We start from the raw sequence: 22,075 nt of genomic DNA on the forward strand, positions 1-22,075 counted from the left end.
GGACGGGATTAGGGGGCGGACCGACAGTGCGGAGCCGGTAGTTCCGGTTCCGTTACCATGGCGGCCAGGCTGGTGGGTCTGGCTCGAGCGGGATTGCAGAGAACCTTCCGGAATCTGGGTGAGTGGCGGCGGCGCCTGAGGGCCAAGGGGAGAGGGGGGAAGACAGCGGGGTCTCCGGCCGCCTCCGGGCGGGGGAAGAGAGTGAGGTGGGGGTGGGGGAGAATGTGTGTCCCCGCGGTTTGACCTTCGCGCGGAGCCGGTACCTGGAGGGTGTCACTGGAGAGAACCGGGAGCGGGCCGAGAGACCGGGGGGAGGGGACAGACTCGGGGCAGCGGGTCTGAGAGGCCTGGGGGTTCGGAGAGACAGGGTTGTGGGGGTGGGGAGTGGAGAGACGAGACGGGGGGTGGGAGGGAGGGAAGAGGAGACCAGGTATGCTTTCCTTTATTGTTCAGAGTATTGAGTACAGGAGTTGGGAGGTCATGTTGCGGCTGTACAGGACATTGGTTCGGCCACTGTTGGAGGATCTGAGCTACAGGGAGAGCCTGAACAGGCTGGGGCTGTTTTCCCTGGAGCGTCGGAGGCTGAGGGGTGACCTTACAGAGGTTTACAAAATTATGAGGGGCATGGATAGGGTAAATAGACAAAGTCTTTTCCCTGGGGTCGGGGAGTCCAGAACGAGAGGGCATAGGTTTAGGGTGAGAGGGGAAAGATATAAAAGGGACCTAAGGGGCAATGTTTTCATTCAGAAGGTGGTGCATGTATGGAGGGAGCTGCCAGAGGAAGTGGTGGAGGCTGGAACAATTACAACATTTAAAAGGCATCTGATTGGACATATGGGCTGGTTGCTGGCAGGTGGGACTAGATTAGATTCCCTACAGCATGGAAACAACTCTTTGACCCAACAAGTCCACACCCACCCTCCGAAGAGTGACCCATCCCGTCTGACCAATGCACTTAATGTGATGGACAATTTAACCTGGCCTGTACATCTTTTTGGAATGTGGGAGGAAACCCATGCAAACACAGGGCGAATGTGCAAACTCCACACAGACAGTCACCCAAGGTTGGAATTGAACCTGGAACCCTGGCGCTGTGGGGCAGCAGTGCTAGCCACTGAGCAGATTGAGATATCTGGTCGACATGGACAAGTTGGACTGAGTGTCTGTTTTCGTATGACAAGGTGTTATGTGTGGGTGGTGGTACAGGAAGAGGGTGCTACAACAAGTAAGGAAGGTCGAAGAGGGGAGCCTGCTGCAGATGTTGGTGGGAACAGAGAGAATACAGCACCTAGTTGGGGGAGAGAGATGGTGACGGGAGAAGGTGTTGCAACTGGTGGTCAAAGTTAAGAATCACACACACCAAGTTATAGTCTACAAGTTTATTTGAAAGTACTGCTCCTTCATTAGTAAGTCTATTGGATTATAACCTGGTGGTGTGCGATTTTTAACTTTGTCCACCCCAGTCCAACACCAGCACCTCCATATCATGGCAACGAATGGTGTTAGTGTTAAGAGGCTGCTTGAGCTCGCAGGGAGGGCGAAAGAGGGGGTGGTGGGGTTGAAAGAGGATGTTGCAGCTATTGCTGGGGTTAAAAAGAGGGTTGCAGGTGATGGGGGTGGAGAGAGAGGGGAGGGTGTTGCAACTACAAAGGAACCTTGATTATCCGAATGCCAATTATCCGAAAATCGGACTATCCTAAGGAGATCTCGAGGTTCCGATATGTAGAAACGTTATATCAAAGACATGTTTCCAACAGTGATTGCACCTTTTGTTTATAGTGATTAAGCAGGCACCGTCTCCAAATGACTGACCTCCTCTCTCTCCCCCCACACTTTCCCTGGAGTGAACCCTAAACCCCCCCGTATGATAATCTGACCGACAATGTCCTGTACAGGGCAAAGGTGGAACCTGTCAAAATGTGTGTGTGTGTGCGCGCTATGTGGAGACTTACCCCACAAAGGCGGCGACAGCAGCAGTCTTGTTATTATGTACAGTCCGGCTGCCCTGGAGAGGGAGCGGGGATGGGGGGGCGGGGGGCGGATGGGGGCGCGGGGGGCGGATGGGGGCTGTATTGGACGGGGTTCGGGGTGGTGTTGGATAGGCTGGCACGGGATTGTGTCGGAGACTAGAAAGGTGTTGGACGGTGTTGGGGGGGCAGGGGGCGATGTTGGACAGGGTTCAGGGGCGGTGGGTGGTGTTGGATGGCATTGGGGGCGGGGGGCTCACGTGCTTTGTGCTGGGGGAAGGGGGCAGTGTTGGGCAGGGGCTCGCGCGATGTGCTGCTGCAGTATCCTGAGTGGGAGCAGACTTTAAAAACTTTGTGCTCCAGAGGAAAGGCATTTAATTGATTAACTGGATAATCGATTATCTGAATGAAATACTATCTGTCCATTTCATTCAGATAATCGAAGTTCCCCTGTAGTGGGTAGGGAGGCAGGGGAAAGGAGAGTGCTACAGTTATTAGGGGGGAGAGAATGGACAGCAATGCTACAGCTAGTGGGGTGTGTGAGAGAGAGAGAGAGAGGAGGGTGCTGCAGCCGGTGGAGGGATTAGACACGAGTGAGGAAAGTATGCTGCACCTGAGGGAAGGGATGTGATGAGGGTGCTGCAGCTATTTATGGCATTGCTGGGAGGCTTGTCGGTAGTGCTGGATTGTGGACGTTGCTGCTGGGATGGGGTTGCTTCTTTTGGGAGGTGTGGGTATGAGGTGGGGTGGGGAGATGAGGAACCTGGAGTTTTCTCTGGATCACTGCAGTGAGAAACATCAGGGTTGATGATGAGGGTTTGTCCATTCAAGGCCTGAAAAATAACAGGGACTCAATTTGTAGGATTGTAATAACTTCAGGATAAAAAGGGAACATTGATGTGGGACAAAATACTTTGTTAGATTAAACTGACCTAAGATAAATTGTGTCTCTAGTGGGAGCCCCTGGAAAGAGTTATTGTTTCTGCATCTTCCCAAAGAGATGCGAATCCTGCAGTGATTAAATCTTTCAGAGTAACGAGCATGCAGCATAGGTAGGAAAGTGGTATAGAAGTGTATACCAGACATGATTAAACTCATGTGCTCTTGTTGCGAACCTTATTATTATCATGATTCAGCTGTTCAGAATGTTTGAGTCTGCTTGCAATATTGGGATTTTTTACAGAATGTGAGCAGGAATTCTTAAAATTTGTGCATGAAATGTGGGGCATCACTAGTTAGACCAGTACCTGTGCCCATTCCCTAATTGCTCTTGAAAATGTGGTTGTGAGCTGTCTTGGACTGTTCCAGTTATGTGGTTTTGGGTACATAAACAATGATGTTAGGAAGCGAATTTCCAGATTATGATCCAGCAAAGAAAAGGAATGGTGATATAATTCCAAGTTAGGATGGTGTGGGGCAAGAGGAACTTGTCGGTAGTGAGGATCACATGTATTTTCTGTTCCAGTCCTTCTAAGTATAGGTTTCTGGGTTTGGAAAGTGCAGATGAAGGACACTTGGGAGGTGCAGCAGTGAATCTTACAATGCTGCCCCTGCGCATCTTTAATTAGGGTGTAACTGTTGAAGATGGTAGAATAGGGTGGTGTTGACCTTGTTGGAGCTGCACTCATCCAGGCAATGGAGAGTAAAGTATTCCATCATACTCTTAACTTGTGCCTTGTAGATTATGAACAAGCTTGAGGGAGTTGTGAGGTGATTTATTTGTTGTAGAGTTCCCAATCTCTGACCTGCTATAGGCGCCAAAGTATTAATATGGCTGTGTAATGTGGTTTAGTGAAGTTCAAATGGCTGAATTGTTTCTTATTCAATCATCTTCGCTGAAGTGGAATGTTTGAGTTAATAAACTTGCGGGTTATGAGACTGTTGTGAAATTGCTGTCCATCTTCATCTATTTTACAATGCTTCTGCAGTATTTAATTGTGAAGTAATTTAGAATGTCATGTGGTTGCTAAATATTGTGCTTTGTTTTATCTAATGATGCATTACTATCATATTAGAAGTATCTAATAGCTGGTAATTATAGTTTATGGCAATTTATGACTTGAGAGTTATCTTCAGCTCTGTCTGCCTGATAAAGTTGAGTAAAATGAAGCCTGTGTTTAACTTCATATGATTTGCTAAGACCGTTGGAACCTGTGATGATACCCATCTCATTGCTGTGCAAAAAATATGAAGTATAGTTCTGCTATTTCTCTGATATACCTATTGTTTATTGTGATTTTACTTGACCTCATCTTAATGTTTACTTCAGTGAGTTTTAGATTTCCACACTCCTTTAAGCTCCAATTATTCCACTTTTATGTGAACCTTTCCCTTTATTAAAACCTTGATCATTTTAAATGTTTCCGTTCAATCATCTGTGGATGTTCTGTACTCATGGAAATGAAAGCTTGGACTACTCAACCAGTCCCCTCGATTTAACCTCTGTATTATCCTGAGAAATCTACTCTGCACCTCCTGCAATGAATATACATCCATTCTAAGATGTTCTTTGTAAAAAGCGTTGTGTAATATAACGTAATCATCATACCTTTGCATTCCATATTTCCTTAAGTAAAGGTTAATATTCCATTAGACTCTGAAATGAGTTTTTGACCCCCTCCAGTAGTTTGCAATTTCCATTCCTGAGAACATGAATCTCCATGCTCTGCCACTACTCACTTGGAAAATAGCGATTCCTCCATTGTAATTCTTCTGGGTGAACTGTCACTTTTTCTGCATAGAACTGTTTGTCACGGTTTGGGCAAAACTATCAAAGTCCCTTTGCAATTTTTCACAGCTGTCTCCAGTAATTACTGTGCCACCTAACATAATCATCAAACTTAGATTTTGAATGCTTGATTCAATTTAAATCACTGATAAAGATTAGATTAGATTACTTACAGTGTGGAAACAGGCCCTTCGGCCCAACAAGTCCACACTGACCCTCCGAAGAACAACCCACCCAGACCCATTCCTCTGCATTTACCCCATCATCTAACACTACGGGCAATTTAGCATGGCCAATTCACCTAACCTGCACATTTTTGGACTGTGGGAGGAAACCGGAGCACCCGGAGGAAATCCACGCAGACACGGGGAGAATGTGCAAACTCCACGCAGAGAGTCGCCAGAGGCGGGAATTGAACCCGGGTCTCTGGCACTGTGAGGTAGCAGTGGCTAACCACTGTGCCGCCCAAGTAGCCTGAAAAACTAGCGGCACATCTATTCAATTCCTGAAGAAAGGCTATGCTCGAAACATTGATTCTCTTGCTCCTCGGATGCTGCTGGACCTGCTCTGCTTTTTCCAGTGCCTTTCCAGTTCCACTTTATCAACTCTGACTCTCCAGCATCTGCAGTCCTTATTTTGTCCTAATTATAGGCTTTGTCCATTCTGCGAGCCTATCTTTGTTGTATTTTAGGCAATTTATATCACCTCGCTTTTGCCTCTCTTCTGAATACATCATTGGGAAAATTAATAAATATATAAAAATCCTTAATAAAGAACTTTAGGCAATACTACTATTCACCCTCCAGTCTGAAACATAACTGTTTACTATGACATACTGTTTTCTGTTAAGTAATTTTATTTCTTTTAATCTAAGCTGACACTGACCTTCGTATGCCTGAGCCTGAGTTTTGTTAACCAGTCTTTGTGTTAGTTTGTCAAACATATTTTTGAAATCCATATAAAAAGCACCATATTCTCTTTGAGCTTCTGCTTTGCATCATCAAATAATTCAAATAGATTAGACGAGCACTACTATAACCTATAATGCCTCTCCTTAATTAAGTTATGCCTGTTCAAAGATTGCTAATTTTTTTGATTTTAAAAACTTTATCCTAGACTAATGTCTTGGCCCGTTTGTATCAATTAGGAATGTCCTTTCACTCTCTCTTGTCACATTTGCCCCCTTCAGTCTTCTGGTATCTCCACCCCCTAATCTAGAGAAGAGTGAAAGATTGTGGCAAGCCCATCGGCTATTTACCCATTTCCTTTAAAATTTTGGATGCAAACCACAAAAACCAAGTGACTTACATGACCGAAGTACGGGTAACCTTTACGTTATCACCTCCGTTTCAATTTTCACACTCTGCTTCTACCTATATTTTGTCAGCATCCTCTTTCTCAGTACACACTAATACAAAATATTATCAAGTATTCTAATCTTACCCTCCACTATAAGCATATTAATACCCTTTTTTGTTTCCAGGTGAATTCTCAAGTCTTGCACCCCAGCTATTCAAGTCCTTTTCATAGTCATACAGCACGGAAACAAACCCTTCATTTCAACCTGCCCATGCCGGACATAATCCCACCTGCCTGCTCCTGGCTCATCCCTCCAAACTCTCCCCATTCATGTATCTATCCAAATGTCTTTTAAACATTGTAGGTGAACCCACATCTACCACTTTCTCAAGAAAGTTCATTCCACACATGAACGACTCTGTGTTAAAAAATTGTCGCTCATGTCTTTTTTAAACCTCTCTTCTCTCCACATAAAAATGTGCCCCTAGTCTTGAAATCCCTGATTCTAGACTATAACCATTAAAGACAATTACCATTAACTCTACCTATACCTCTCATTATTTTATAAATTTCTGAGATTGCCTCAAAACTTCCTACGTTTCAGTGAAAAAAAGTCCCAGCCTATCCAACCTTTCTTTGTAGCTCAAACCTTCCATACCCAGCAACATCCTGGTAACTCTTTTCTGAATCCTCTCCAGCTTAATAATATCCTTGCTGTAACTGGGTGACCAATATTGGACACAGTATTGCAGAAGAGGCCTCACCAATGTCCTGTAGAACCACAACATGACTTCTCAACTCTTATACTCAAAAAGGACTGAACAACGAAGGCATATGTGCCAAATGCCTTTTTAACCAGCCTGTCGGCATGTGACTCAAACTTCAAAGAATTCTGTCCCTGTCCCCTATGTCCCTCTGTTCTATAATGCTACCTAAGGCCCTATCGTTAATTGTATAAGCCCTACCCTTGTGTGTTGTACCAAAATGCAACACCTCGCATTTATTTAGATTTAACTCCATCTGCCATTTTTCAGCCATTGACCCATTTGATCAAGATCCCATTCATGTTATTCTATTCTATTCTCATTTTTTTCCCTGGGGTAACTGTGAATTAACTAATTGTTTCTTGATGATCTAACAGTTTCTGAGGGAAATGGGCATATCAGTCTGGCTTCTAAAAGAGATTTGATAGAGAACCATATATTAGACCTGCCAGAAACATTGTAGCCCACAAAGTAAAAGGAAAGTGCTGGCATGAATATCAAGTTAATAAAAGCAAATTAATGCAGAGATTGGAAATCTTAAATAAAAATCAAAAATGCTGGAAATGTTCACTTTACTAAAGACAAACTTTGAATATGCATAAAATTTACTCAATTGATTCTGGGGTAAGAAACTTCAACTATAAAGGCTGGAGAAACTGGGCATATTCTCTTTACAGAAGATTGAGTCAAGGTTTGATATATTTGATATAGTTTAAGATTAGATTAGATTAGATTACTTACAGTGTGGAAACAGGCCCTTCGGCCCAACAAGTCCACACCGCCCCGCCGAAGCGTAACCCACCCATACCCCTACATCTACATTTACCCCTTACCTAACACTATGGGCAATTTAGCATGGCCAATTCACCTGGCCTGCACATCTTTGGACTGTGGGAGGAAACCGGAGCACCCGGAGGAAACCCACGCAGACACAGGGAGAACGTGCAAACTCCACACAGTCAGTCGCCTGAGGCGGGAATTGAACCCGGGTCTCAGGCGCTGTGAGGCAGCAGTGCTAACCACTGTGCCACCGTGCCGCCCACGGTGCCGCCAGGTCTAGACAGAATAGATAGAGAAAATGTTCCCTTGATGCTAGGATTGAGAAGGAGAAGACACCAATTTAAAGTGACATGTAGACATGAAGGAAAACTTTTCTACTTGGTGACTGATTAATTTCTATAATGGACAGCCTGTGTGTGCGGTGGAGGCTGGCCAATCATGGCTATCAAAGGAGCATTGGATAAGTATCTGAAGAGAAAATAAACTGCAGGACTACAAGGATAGATTGGAGCTTTGGGTCTGGTTGTAGAGGTCTTGCACAGACACAACTGGCTGACTGTCGCCTATGCCATATGTTGTCACCTATCTATATGACCCCCAAATAGACTACTAACTCCTTTAAAATAAATTAATTTCCAGGCAACAAATGGAAATGTCTAAAGGACAAAGCATATGTCAGGTATAGACAGGAGAGATTGAATGAATCCTTAGAGTATAAAGGCAGTAGGAGTGTACTTAAGAGGGAAATAAAGAGGGCATAAAGGGGACATGTGAGAGCTTTGGCAAATAGTGTTAAGGAGAATCCAAAGGGATTTTAAAAGTACACTTAGGAAAAAAGGGTAACTCTGTAGAGAATTGGGCCCCTCAAAGATCAGCAAGGCAGCCTATATGTGGAGCTGCAGGAGATAGGGGAGATACTAAACAAGTATTTTGCATCAGTGTTTACTGTGGAGAAGGACATGGAAGATATAGAATGTGGGGAAATAGGTGATGACATCTCAAATTGTCCATACTACAGAGGAGGTGGTGCTGGATGTCTTGAATCGCATAAAAATGGATAAATCCCCAGGACTTGATCAGGTATAGCCTAGAACTCTATGGGAAGTTAAGGAAGTGATTGCTGGACCCCCTTGCTGAGATATTTATATCATTGATAGTCACAGGTGAGGTGCCAGAAGACTGGAGATTAGCTAACGTGGTACCACTATTTAAGGTGGTAACGACAAGCCAGGGAACTATAGACTGGTGAGCCTGTCATTGGTAGTGGGCAAGTTGTCAGAGTGATTCCTGAAGGACAGGATTTACATGTATTTGTAAAGGAGGAGAAAGTGAGGACTGCAGATGCGGGAGATCAGAGCTTAAAAATGTATTGCTGGAAAAGCACAGCAGGTCAGGCAGAATCCAAGGAGCAGGAGAATCGACGTTTCGGGCATAAGCCCTTCTTCAGGAAAGGTTGTCAGCATGGCTTTGTGCATGGGGAATCATGTCTCACGAACCTGACTGACTTTTTTGAAGTAACAGAGGATTGATGAGGGCAGAGCGGTAGATGTGATCTGTGTGGACTTCAGTAAGGCATTTGACAAGGTTCCTCATGGGACACTGGTTTGCAAGGTTAGAACACGTGGAATACAGAGAGAACTAGCCATTTGGTTACAGAACTGGCTTTAGGGTGGTCGTGGAGGATTGCTTTTCAGACTGGATGCATGTACCAGTGGTGTGTCACAAGGATCTGTGCTGAGTCCATTGCTTTTCATTATTTATATAAATGATTTGGATGTTTATAAAGTCATGAAGGGGAAAGATATAAAAGGGACCTAAGGGACAATGTTTTCACACAGGATGGTGAATGTCTGGAATGAGCTGCCAGAGGAAGTGGTAGAGGCTTCAAAGGGTATGTTTCCGTGCTGTAAATCTCTAGGACTTGGTTTAGATCTTGAGACTTTTACAGTAGCAAACAAAACTCAACATAGGGGCAGCATGGTGGCTCAGTGGTCAGCACTGCTGCTTCTCAGCACCAGGGACCCAGGTTCGATTCCAGCCTCGGGCGACTGTCTGTGTGGAGTTTGCACATTCTCCCCGTATCTGCGTGGGTTTCCTCCGGGTACTCTGGTTTCCTCCCACAATCCAAAGATGTGTAGGTCAGTTGAATTGGCCATGCAAAATTGCTCATAGTGTTAGGTGCATTAGTCAAAGGGAAATGGGTCTGGGTGGGTTACTCTTTGGAGGGTCTGTGTGGACTGGTTAGGCCGAAGGGCCTGTTTCCACACGAGGGAATCTAATCTAATCTGAATCAAATGTTACTTAGTAGTTAGCTAATACATCAATCTCAACTAAAATTACAATTTCACATGAACTAATATAATTGCGATATATTTTATGAGCCCTTTTGATGTGCACCACCTATCTGGCAGAAATTTGGCATTTTGGTCACTGGTCCAAACTATCACCTGGATCTCCTCACTTTTCCCCTAACACATTAGGTTGCTATGTTCTGGATTCACCTCCATTTTCAATGTCCAAGAGTCCTGTCTGTTCTGTTCCTAGTTTCCTAAACAGAAAATAATCTCATGCTAGCATCCTGCTTGATTGTGAACAGAAGGAGGTCTGTTGTTTCTCTGCTTGTTATAAAGCAAAGTTAAAAATCATACAAGACCACATTATAGACCAGCAGGTTTATTTGGAAGCACTAGCTTTCGGAGCACTGCTCCTTCATCAGGTGGTTGTGTAAAGCAGCTATCCTTTTTCCATGGGCTACCATGTAAACAAGTTCAGAATGTAACTTGATATTTCAGTAGGTTTCTGTTTGAGACCCCCCACCCCTCCACAAGAGAACCTGAATACATGGGCTATTAAGTGTTTATTAAGATTTCATCAGCCTTTCAAAATGTTCTGATTACATTATATTACAATACACATATTATAGTATGGCACGGTGGCTCAGTGGTTAGCACTGCTGCCTCACAGCACCAGGGACCCGAGTTCAATTCCTGCCTCAGGCAACTGTCTGTGTGGAGTTTGCACATTCTCCTTGTGTCTACGTGGGTTTCTTCTGGTTACTCCGGTTTCCTCCCAAAGTCCAAAGATGTGCAGGTCAGGTGAATTGGCCATGCTGAATTGCCTGTAGTGTTAGGGGCATCATTCAGGGGTGACTGGGTCTGGGTGGGTTGCTCTACAGAGGGTCAGTGTGGGCTCGTTGGGCCGAATGGCCTGTTTCCACACTGTAGGGGATCTATCCAAAAAAGCAGTCTTGAAACTCCTATTGTTCATGCCATCATTCTTTGATTCTATAGATACTGGGGCAACTCTGTTCCTGATACAATGCTGTGGAAATTTTGAACATCAAAGTATGCAGGCAAACAAAGTCTTGCTTTAACGCCTGTCAGGAAAACCTCTGATGCAGCACTCCCCTCAGCCTCAAGTGGACACAATATTTTTATAATGTAGCTTCAACATATAATTTCATGACTCTGTGCCAATGCTAACTATCTTATTGAAATGTTATTCTTTTATTATTTCACTTGCAAAGGTTGCTTTCTCAAAACGTTGCTGTTATTTCTCTAGGTTTTCATTATGCATTTCAGATTCCATTAACTTTTTAATCTTTAATATACGTAGCTATTGTATTTAGGGCTATGGAGACAATGGTTCGTTATCTTGAAACTGTTTTGTTTTATTGTGATGTAAAATTCTTGTCATTGTGCTTTCATTATAGGTCCTGGTGGTGGTGCTGTGGCCTCTCAGATCAGGTTTGAGGGATCCGTTTCTGAGTTTCGGCGTAAGTAAATGCCAAGCTACATTTCAGTTGTATGTGAGTTGCATAATGACCCTATTTATGATATGAGTTTCCTACTATGTATGCAATTTTAAAGTGAATATAAATATTACTCTTCTGGATTTGAAAGAGACCAAAACTGCAAGTAGTGTGTCCACTGTGTGGAAGAGAGTTACCTTGCTTCTCATTTTCAGGCTACACCACTGGTGTAAAAATCAAAACAAGGGCCAAATATGTAAGCTTTTCCTGTGTCCGAACACAGTCTGTCCTTCAGCTTGTTCTCGGCTGTACCTCCTCATAGCGCTGTATGGAAACTGGGTCCCTCCTGGTCCCAGGCTAAAACATCAGAGAAACCTGGAATGAATTTGGCCCAAGACATACAGTATGAAAGCCTGCGAACATGGTCATACCTGATACTTGTGAAGCCATCTTCCACCTATGAACAGATAGGTTCACTCCCTTATGGATACCTCGCAAAGAGAGACAGTTGAAGCATAAGGGAACAAATCCTAATTAAATGGAGTGAGGCCCAAAGATTACTGATGTCTAATTCTTGTCAATTTGTTATGGACCAGGCCAGACTCCCTCAAAACATTTCAAGAAAGTAGTCCAGACCTTAACTTTGTTAGTTGTTTTAAGCAGGTGTAAAGTGGATATTCCAGAAAAGATGCTGCTGGTCACACTGCATAGTTTTTAATAAAACAGAATTTATTTACAAGATTACTGAATGAAACAAACAAAAGAGGGTAGAATACAGAATATCTTAACCTATCTGAAAACCCAATGAATTATCCCAACTTGGATCATGTTGTTCCATATACTTGCAACAATCCCATAAATACACTTTGGCACCAAAGGTAAAATCAAACATAGGGTCTTACAGGAGGATCAGCCTGGACCTGCTTCTTTAGGTGCAGCAGCTTTTTCAACTGCTTGACTGCTTTCAGAGAAACATTAGACTGCCAAAACCAAATCAAACCAGAGAAAAGCTGAGCTGGGAGAACTGGTCACTTCCTTTTTATTGTGCAAGTGCTTTTAAAAAAAAACTTGAAAGCCTTTTGCCTGTTACCTTTAATCAAATTGGCTCTAAAGCCCATCCAAACACAGAGTTTTTGAAGTCTGTGTCTTTGCGACCTCTCTGAAACAAAAAACAAGGACAACATAACCTTGTTAAAGGAGCAGCATTGTCACAACTGATCTGGCAACTCTTACAAGCAAGTCAATGCGAAAGTAGTGCTCTGGATTGTTTTGGATCCAAATAAGGAGGTGGAGGTAGAGGTGGGAGCAAGGACCTTCAGTGAGCTGTGGGCCTTTGTTAATTTTGATCAGGCTTATGCTTAGGAGGAATAATTAACTTCCATTGTGCACACACCTTTCAGCAAAATACAAATCATCATGAAGGACAACTACCAAGGGCTCAGCAAAACACCATGTAACCAAGTGTTCAGGGTCAGAGAAGTCACACTTTTTGAACTGATAGTTCTTAGTATAGATTTGATCATAACTTTTTGACATTTGAAATGCTTAACTTGGGGCATTTCTTCCATCATTGTTTAGCATGAGTGCATTGCTGGCAAGGCTACCTTTATTTCCTTAGTTGCCTTTGAGACAATACCACCTTGAACTCTGCAGTCAATGTTCTAGGTATCCATGCTATCCTTTCTTAGACAATGTTCCAATATTTTGACCCAGTGACAATAAAGATTAAGTTGTATGTCCAGGTCAGGGTGCTGTGTGCCATGGAGCAGAACCTAACAGTGATGGTGTTCCCTTGTTCTTCGATGTGGATCATAAATTTGATGTGTCCTGCAGATTTAATACTTATTTAATTTGTGCTTTGTATCCTTAGATAGAACATACTGTAGGTGGGCTACTGTGATGGAGAAAATGGATGTTTGACTGCAGAGGGTGCCAAACAAGAGAAGTGTTTTGATCCAGGTGGTCTGGTAACATTTGAATAGTGTTAGTGCTGCAACTGTTCTGATGTGGAGAATATTCCTTCAGTCTCCTTACCTATGTCCAATTGTTAATGGAATAGCTTTGGGGATTAGGAGGTGGGACACTCACGACAGAATACTCTGCATATGAATTGTTTGAGCAGCTATGTTATTCATTGCTACTTAGGTCACTTATAAAACTTTATAATCTGTTTATATTATCATCTCTTTCCAAATGAACCAAGAAATATGAGCTTTCTTAATGGTAGACAATATCATAGGGAATGCATCAGTGAAATTTAATGTAGCAGTGCTACACTTTGCCTCGCAGCTACTGTCCGACCAAGGAATGAACTACAGCACAGCCAGCTCTCTGCATTCGGTGAATATGTTGCTGAAATTCTTCCCAAATATGTCCAACAGGTACAGGTAAGTGTGTCAGAATGATACCGAAACATAAATCGTGTTGGTGAGTTTTATAAATCCAATCAAATATCTGATATTGGAATTTAGTACTATCCCACCATAGAAGTAATTGTTAAATAGGAGGCAGTTGTCATTTAAAATAACAAGCAGGGTTTTTCATCCAAGCAATGTTTTGAAGATGTCTCACTGTCATTATTAGTGTCACAAGTGTTAGATGTGGAGAGCTGTTTATTTAAAAAGACATCCTTTCCTAATTCCTTCAATTTGTCTTATTTAACCCTAAATACATCCAATGGCCAAAGTAGTGGTGATAAACTGAAAGGGCAAATAATTTTTTGCCATTAATTTGTTTCATTTGTTCGTTATTATATACTGTTTTAATTTATGCTGTTATGATTTTATGAAGCCTGTATGTGAATGTGATATCTGTTTGCTTTGTCTTTCTTAAACAGGTGACATGTTTCAATGAGTTGGAGGTTTTTATCCATCCAGATGGCTTAATACCAGTGATGACGTTCCTCCGAGATCATACCAATGCTCAGTTTAAATCTCTTGTAGATGAAACTGCAGTTGATATCCCTTCTCGTCAATTTAGATTTGAGGTAATTGAAGAAGTGGTTGGGGAGGGTGAAACAAGTGACTACAATTGTGCAATGAAATAGTACATTTATTGTAGCTTTATAATTTTGCTTGTTTGCAAATATTAAATGTAAGATGTTACAAGGAAGCTTTCTTTATTGGTTTGGAGAATAACTTTACTCAAAAATAATGTATATATTGAAAGATTCTGATGATAAACATATCAAGCATCCTAATCTTAAGTTCTGAAATAAATACAAAAACTACTGATGCTGTAACTCAGAAGCAAAAAGAGTTTTTGAGAAGCACAGCAGGCCTGGCAGCATCTGTAGAAAGAAAACAATTGGCATTGCAAGTCAAGTGATCCTCCGTCAGAATTCTCTTTCCTCTCTACAGATGGTGACGGACCTGCTGTGCTTTTTTTTGTTCAATCTCTAGATGTGGGCATCACTAGCCAGACTAGTAATTAATGCCCATTGCGAGTTCTCTAGAGGGCAGTTAGGAGTCAATGACATTACTGTAGGTCCAGCACTCCGTCTATGTTTTAAGCTCTTTCACTCTTATCTGTCATAAGCGGATTAATACTCATATTACTTGGTGGGAATGATTGCTCCACGCAGAATCTCATGTTTTGAATTCCAACAGAAGCAATAAGGTTACCAGCTGGAAGATGAATTGTTAAAATATAGAGTCATAGAGGTTTTATACTATTATAACACAGAAAAAAGCCATTTGCCCAATCAAGTCCTTCTTGGCCAATAATCTTGGATGCCTTGGCATCATAAGTGTGCATCTAAATATTTTTTAAATATTGAGGGTTCCTGCTTCTACCACCCTTACTGCTGGTGAGTTCCGGATTCCCACCACCTTCTCAAAAACAATTTCCTCTTATCCCCTCTAAATCTGCTGCTCTTGCATCAAATCTTTGCATCCTTGTCATTGATCCTTCCACCAAGTGGAAACCACCTTTCTGTCTACCCTGTCTATGTCCCTCAATCATATTCCATCTCTTGCTCCCTTCTTGATTAAGCTCGTACCACATTAGCTGTCTTCCAGTCCTTTGTGCCTCTGGACATAGGAAAGATGCCAATGTTCCTGCTATTGCCAATGTTCCTGCTAATGATGTGCCTCACTCAACAGCCTGGGATTTGTGTCACCCAGCCTTAGAGATTTATCCAATTTTAAATCTGCCAGAACCCTCAGAATTTTACTGTCTTTGGCTGATTACTATAAGTATATCACAGTCTTTTTTATAAACCTGTATTCTGTACCCATGTCGTCCTACTCACTTGTGAACACTGACTCAGTATTGATTTAGTTTACTATCTAGATCCTCCAGCTCCATGCAGATGGGCTCTATTCTTTCCCTAGTTCTTCTTTTACCCATAATGTACCTGTAAAATAATTTAGGACTGTCCTTTGTTTTACCTGCCACTATTCTTTCATGCTTCCATTTGTTCTCCTAATTCCCTTTTTAAATTTCCCCTTGCACATTCTGTACTCCTGGTGAGAGTCTGCAGATTTGTGCTCTTGGTATCTACCATGAGCTTCCCTTTTTCACTTTATCCAAACCTGGATATCCCTTAATGTCTTTTCTATGCTCAAGATTCAAAATAGGTCAGTAACCATGGCTGACAAAGTTAAAGATTGTATAAGATTAAAAGATAAGGTTTATAAATGGCCAGATAGTAATAAATCTGAGGATTGAGAAGTCTTTACAATGCAGCAAAGAAGGACCAAGAAGTCTGATCGGCAAAGGAAGAATCAAATAGGAATACAATCTAGCAAACCACATAACAAATCAGCTGTACAAACTTCTACAGGTGTATAAAAAAAGAGACATTTGATTAAGACAATGTGGGTCCATTAAAATCAAAGTCAGGGGAATTTTTAATGGGGAATAAAGAAATGGCAGAGAACCTAAATTAGTACTTTGTGTCTATTTTCACTGAGGAAGGTACAAGAAATCTCCTAGAATCAGAGATCCTAGTGAGTAAGGAGTATGAGGATCTGTAGAAAATTAGAATTAGTAAAAAGATAGTTCTAGAGAAATTAGTGGGGTGGAAAGTTAAAAGTCCCTGGAACCTGAGAGTCTAGTTTTTGAGGATGTAACTAACAAAATTGATGAAGGGGAGTTGATGATGTAGTAAATTTGGATTTTCATAAGGTTGTCCACAGGAGATTGGTTCATAAAATTAAACCTGATGGGATTGGAGATAAAGTACAAGCATGGATTAAGGATTGACTAACAAATAGAAAGCAGATCAGTAATAGGTTATTCTCACATAGGTGGAGTGTGACTAATGGAGTGTGCAAGAATCAATACTTGTTGTAATGATTTTAATGTGGGGACCAAATGTAATATTTTCAGGTTTGCAGATGATAGAAAGCTAAGCAGAAGTGAGGAAGATGTAAACCATTTTGAGAAGGATTTGTGGAGAGAAAGCAGAGTTAATGTTTTGGGTGCAGTGACTATTCTGTGGGTCAGAAGGGTCACTGAATCTGAAACTTTAACTCTGCTTTCTCTCCACAGATACTACGTTAGGTTTTTTCAGCAATTTCTGATTTAGTTTTTGATTTCCACATTCACAGTTCTTTGAGCGGTTTTTTAAATGAGAATTTGGACATGTTTAGTGATTGGTTAAGAGTGAGACAGATGGAAAATAATGTGGAAGAGTATGAGGGTATCCATTTTGGTTGGAGAAACATGTGCAAAATATTTCTTAAATGGTGAGATTGCAAAGTGGAAAGTGTAGTTGTGCAAAGGGACTAGGTTGTTCTTGGCATTAAGTCACTGAAGGCTAAAATGCAGATGATTGGGCGATGAAACAGTAGCCCTCCTTATATGAGGATTTGAATACAGAAGTATTGAAGTTGTGCTTCAATTGTTTAGCAGCTTGGTTAGACTGCACTTGAAGAACTGTGTCCAGTTTTGATCTCCTTATCTCAGAAAAGATGCTCTTGCCATAGAGGGAGTGAAGTGAAGTGAAGATTCACCAGACTTGTTTCTGGGATTGTGAGACTGGTTGATGAGAGATTGGGCAAAATGGGCCTTGTTCTCTTAAGTTCTGAAGAATGAGAGATGATCTAATTGAAGAGATAAAAAGGGTAGATGCAGATAAAATGCATCTGGTTGGGCAATTGGGAACTGGGGGTACAATTTTTAAAATAAGGTAAATACTATTTAGGACTGTTCAGAATTTTTGTTTACCCCAATTCTTTCTGGAAGATCAATCTTTGAGTATAGTTAAAGTAGATGTTGTTGAATCTTTGAATCTTTGATTATTAATGGTATAAAGGGTTATGAGAACAGTGAGGGTAAAAGACATGAATTGTTTAGACATATTTATTGGATAGACATATGGATGAAAATGAACAGTATAGGTTAGATGGGCTTCAGGTTGGTTTCTCAGGTTGGCGCAATATCGAGAGTTGAAGGGCCTGTACTACGCTGTTATGTTCTATGTTTAAGCAGCCATGATCTTACTAAATGGCAGAGCAGGCTTGATATTCTAAGTGACCTACTCCTGTTACTGAGACCTTACAGACACAGAATTTAACGTACATGCAAAAACACAAATTGGAAAATTGTTATCCATTCAAGCGATAAGACCCAAAACTTGAGATAAGGGAATTGAATAAAAATTGATGTAAAAAGTGTTATGGACTGTGAAGCTTGTGCAAATTATGTCATGTTGGTTAAGAAAAGTATGTTCAATGGTGGACTGAAGATGATTTGAGAGAAGAAAATTCTATCAACTCCAGATAACAAAGTCTTCCCAATCAGGTTTGTACAGCGAAAAAATCTAGTCTTGAGAAAACAAAACAAGAGACAAGATAGAGAAGATTGAAGTCTAAAACCTATAAATGAGAAGTCTTTGAGTGTTTCTTATTCTGAATATTGAGAGTATATAGCTTGAGTTAGACTACATCACTTCTAAGCTGAAAATTTATTGTGACTCTATCATATTAAAGTAGTGTCAGACTGAACTGTGAACCAGTCCTTTTTCATAATAACTGGTCTCAGAAACCTCTTTTTTAAAAAAAGTCTCAGATTAGTCATTTAAAAATAATAACAGAAATGCCAAAATGCTTGTCAGATCCCCTTTGTTACGATGGGTTTGCTATAAAGTAAGTATTGGCTTAAAACATAGTATTGGGAATTGGATAAATTGTGGAAGAACTTCAATTTGATTTGGCTTACCCCATGCAGATATTAAGATTTAATTTTAAGATCTCTTCTGTTCTCACTTTCCAACAGATTGTATATAACCTGCTTTCGCTGCAATTTAACTCTCGTATCCGTGTGAAGACTTACACTGATGAGTTGACACCACTGGATTCCCTGGTACCTGTGTTCCAGGCTGCAAACTGGTATGAGAGAGAGGTGAGTTGAATAAATTGGATGAAATGTTATGAGAAGACGTTTATTACCAGCCAATTTCTAAGCAAATCAAGATTGAGTCAGAGAACCAAAAATAATTGAATCACGGGCAAGAGACTATTTAACATTGTAGGCCAAGTGTGTAGGTAGTAAAATGGACAGGGTGAGAAATTACAACAACGTACAAATTCTTAGCAGAAGATGTTTACCTTCTGTGAATTAACGCATTTTTAAGAGTAGGCATGTCTGGTTGTGAACAGAATTTGAGGTAGAACTAAAAGTTGCAAAGAACTGTTGAGACAGGAAACATTTGAAAGACGAAGTTATGTGCTGTGTTACACGTGGAACTCTGGTAGAGTACTAATCAGAATGTTGACTTACAGTTCGCTGAGCACCAGAAGTAGAGTGTAGCAACTAGGACGACTGTTGTGCGGGTGGGCAAATAATAGTCGATAGATTCTATCAGGCCACTGTTGAATTGTGGAGATGGCTAAATGTTTTGTTATTTAGATTGGTTTGCGAATAACCGTGGTGAAGTTCAAGACTGAGTCGATGTATGTTGTTTGGGGAAGGAGTAGGTTTGATCAGCCAGATCACCTTTTCTCCATTCATGCTTTATGATCTTTTCTTTGCTGAAATCAAGAACATGGGACTTTCATGGAGTAGCCAAACACTGATTGTTGTAGAAAAGTGTGGCATTGAAAAAGCACAGTGGGTCAGGCATCATCTGAGGAGCAGGAGAGCCGATGTTTCGGGCATAAGCCCTTCATCAGGAATAAAGGGCTTATCTCAAACTGATCATTGTTTACAGTATTATAATTCCCAAAGTTAATTATGTGGTGAGCAACTAATGTGATTTAAAACTATTATGCTGTGCTTATGGCCTCTAAACACACGAAAAGTAGGGTGTTAAAAGTTAACTGAGTATGTTATAAGTTGTCTAACATTTCTGTCTTGGCGCAATTATTTTTTTAAGAATTTGTTTCAAATTTAACACACTTTTATAATGTCTTAGACAAAATACAGGTAACATTTTGCTCTATACGTAAATCTTAGAAATATCAAATTTTAAAATGTTAAGTCCTTCAGGAAGCAAGGATGTTACCTGTCTGTTTGTTCCAGATTTGGGATTTGTTTGGTGTATTTTTTGCTGACCATCCGGATCTCAGACGAATCCTCACAGATTATGGATTTGAAGGTCATCCTTTTCGCAAAGACTTCCCACTTTCTGGCTATGTAGAGGTATAAAATAATATCTTTTAAAGCTGTACATCTATGAAGCTTTTTCTTTTTCCTCCTCGTTCTGCGCTCCTACTCAGAAAACACCTTGGCAACACCCTACCCCTCCTAAAAGCCACTTGAGCCAACTTTGTATGTTGGAATGAAAATCTCTTCTAACTAAATTGACACATTTAATTTAAAATAATTGCAAAAAGAAAGGCCCGGGTTTCAATATTCTACCCACTTTAAATATTATACCCATGACCATGTCATTGTCATTTGGTCATATAGCATGGAAAGAGGCCTTTCAGCCCACCATGTCTGGCCAGTCATCAAGCACCTATCCACTCAAATCCCATTTTCCAGCACTTGGTCTTTGATCTTCTATGCTGTAGCATTTTAGGTGTTTATCTGCATATACGAAAATGTTGTGATGCTTCCAGCCTCTACTGACAGTGAGTTCCAGATACCATCACCTTCTGGGTGAAAAGAACTCTCCTTAAGTCCCTGCTAAAGCTTCTGCTCCTTAGCTTAAATGTTTGCTCACTGGTAATTGACCCTGTAAGGAGAAAGATTTGTTCTATCTCTGCCACTCATACTCCTGTAGACCTTCATGATGTCCTCTTTTGGTCTTCTCTTCTCCAGGGATAACATCCCTATTCTATCTAGTCTCTATTCATAGCTCTGAAATGCATCAACCTGGGCAGTGTTTTGATGGATCTCCTTTGCACCTTCTCGAGTACAATCTCATCGTCCATATCGTGTGGTTATCAGGAATCTACACAATACTTCAGCTGTGGTTTAACCAATATCATATACTGTTTTGGCAATTCTTGTGTTCTTTGTCTTTGGCTAACTGTTCCCCTTCTTTCTAGGTACGTTATGATGATGAGGTAAAACGTGTTGTAGCTGAGCCTATTGAACTTACCCAGGAATTCCGCAAATTTGATCTCAACAGTCCATGGGAAGCTTTCCCAGCCCACCGTGAACCAGCTGAACTACCCAAACTTGAAGCTGGAGAGAAAAGTCCTGAGACAAAATGAATAGGAACTGCTGAATATTTAGGGAAAACCTGTCTAATGTCAATTTTAATGTGGGCCTAAAATGACTGTTTTCTGTACAACCTAATAATTTGTGTGAAACATATGTAAATAAACTACTTGTATAAGGTTATAATTTGGCGTAATCTTAATTGTAATAGCTGCCTCTATGCAAAGAAAGAACAGATTTAACTTACACCTTTGAATGACAGTGAGATGGTATTGCCTTTCAACTTGACAAGCTACTAAGAGACTCCAGTACAGGTTGCGATTACTTATTCATGTACACATTCATGTACACAAGCTGAACCAGTCGTGATTATTGTCTTAAGATTGAACTTCGGTAAAATGTACTTATCTCTTAGATTGTGTATACAATTTTGAATTTTTAATCTGATCGAATTCCAACCATATGGTAACCATAGTCACTTATTTCTTGAAAAACATACATGTCCACCCAGGCCTTCCTGCTGATTGTGGAGTGGATCCTACTGCCTCCTGTCATTCTGTATCTGGTCTGGCTCTTGGTCATTTTGTTTAGATGGGAAGAATAGCAGAGCTGACTATTATTTAAATGGAGAAATACTGAAGAAAGCTACAGCATAGAGGGATACAGAAACCATAACAAGTTCACATATAAGTTCAGATAATAAGGAAGGCAAATGAAATGTTGGCTTTTATTTCAAAGGAAATTGAACATAAAAATAGCAAAGTCTTGCTGAAACTATATGATGCACTGGTTTATCACAGTTGGGAATACTGAGAGCAGTTTTTGTCCCCTTGTCTAAGTCTTTGGAGGCAGTCCTGAGGGTTCACAAAGTTGAATGTGAGTATGAAGGAATACGCTTGGAAGTTGAGTAAGTTGGGCTGTATTACTTGGCATTTAGAAGAATGAAAAGCAATCTATAGAAACATACAATTCGTAGGTGACTTCACAGGGTAGATGCAGAAAAGTGTTTCCCTTGGCAAATCTAAAAAGGTTACAATCTCCAGAGTAAAAGGACCATATATAACAGATGTTGAGGAAGTTCTTCTCTCAACATGTAGTGAATCTGTAGTATTCTTCACCATGGAGTGCTGTTGAGGCTGGGTCAGTTTGTATATTCAAGGTGGAGATAGACAGATTTTTACTCAGTATGCGAATTGGAAATCATAGGGGAAAAGACAGGAAATTGGAG

The 22,075-nt window shown here is 41.1% G+C and overlaps 1 protein-coding gene across 1 annotated transcript; it reads left to right on the top strand.

The window, feature by feature from the left end:
• Nucleotides 1-15: 15 nt before the first annotated feature.
• ndufs3 (NADH:ubiquinone oxidoreductase core subunit S3) lies at nt 16-21,033 on the top strand. Its single transcript, XM_072592647.1, has 7 exons — nt 16-118; nt 11,251-11,313; nt 13,579-13,676; nt 14,126-14,275; nt 18,514-18,639; nt 19,759-19,878; nt 20,733-21,033. The coding sequence occupies exons 1-7, from the start codon at nt 58-60 to the stop codon at nt 20,898-20,900; spliced, it is 786 nt and encodes a 261-aa protein (XP_072448748.1). The 5' UTR covers nt 16-57; the 3' UTR covers nt 20,901-21,033.
• The last annotated feature ends 1,042 nt before the right edge of the window (nt 21,034-22,075 follow it).

The sequence above is a fragment of the Chiloscyllium punctatum genome, chromosome 22 (genome assembly GCF_047496795.1).
Source record: "Chiloscyllium punctatum isolate Juve2018m chromosome 22, sChiPun1.3, whole genome shotgun sequence".
In the NCBI taxonomy this organism is placed as follows: domain Eukaryota; kingdom Metazoa; phylum Chordata; class Chondrichthyes; order Orectolobiformes; family Hemiscylliidae; genus Chiloscyllium; species Chiloscyllium punctatum.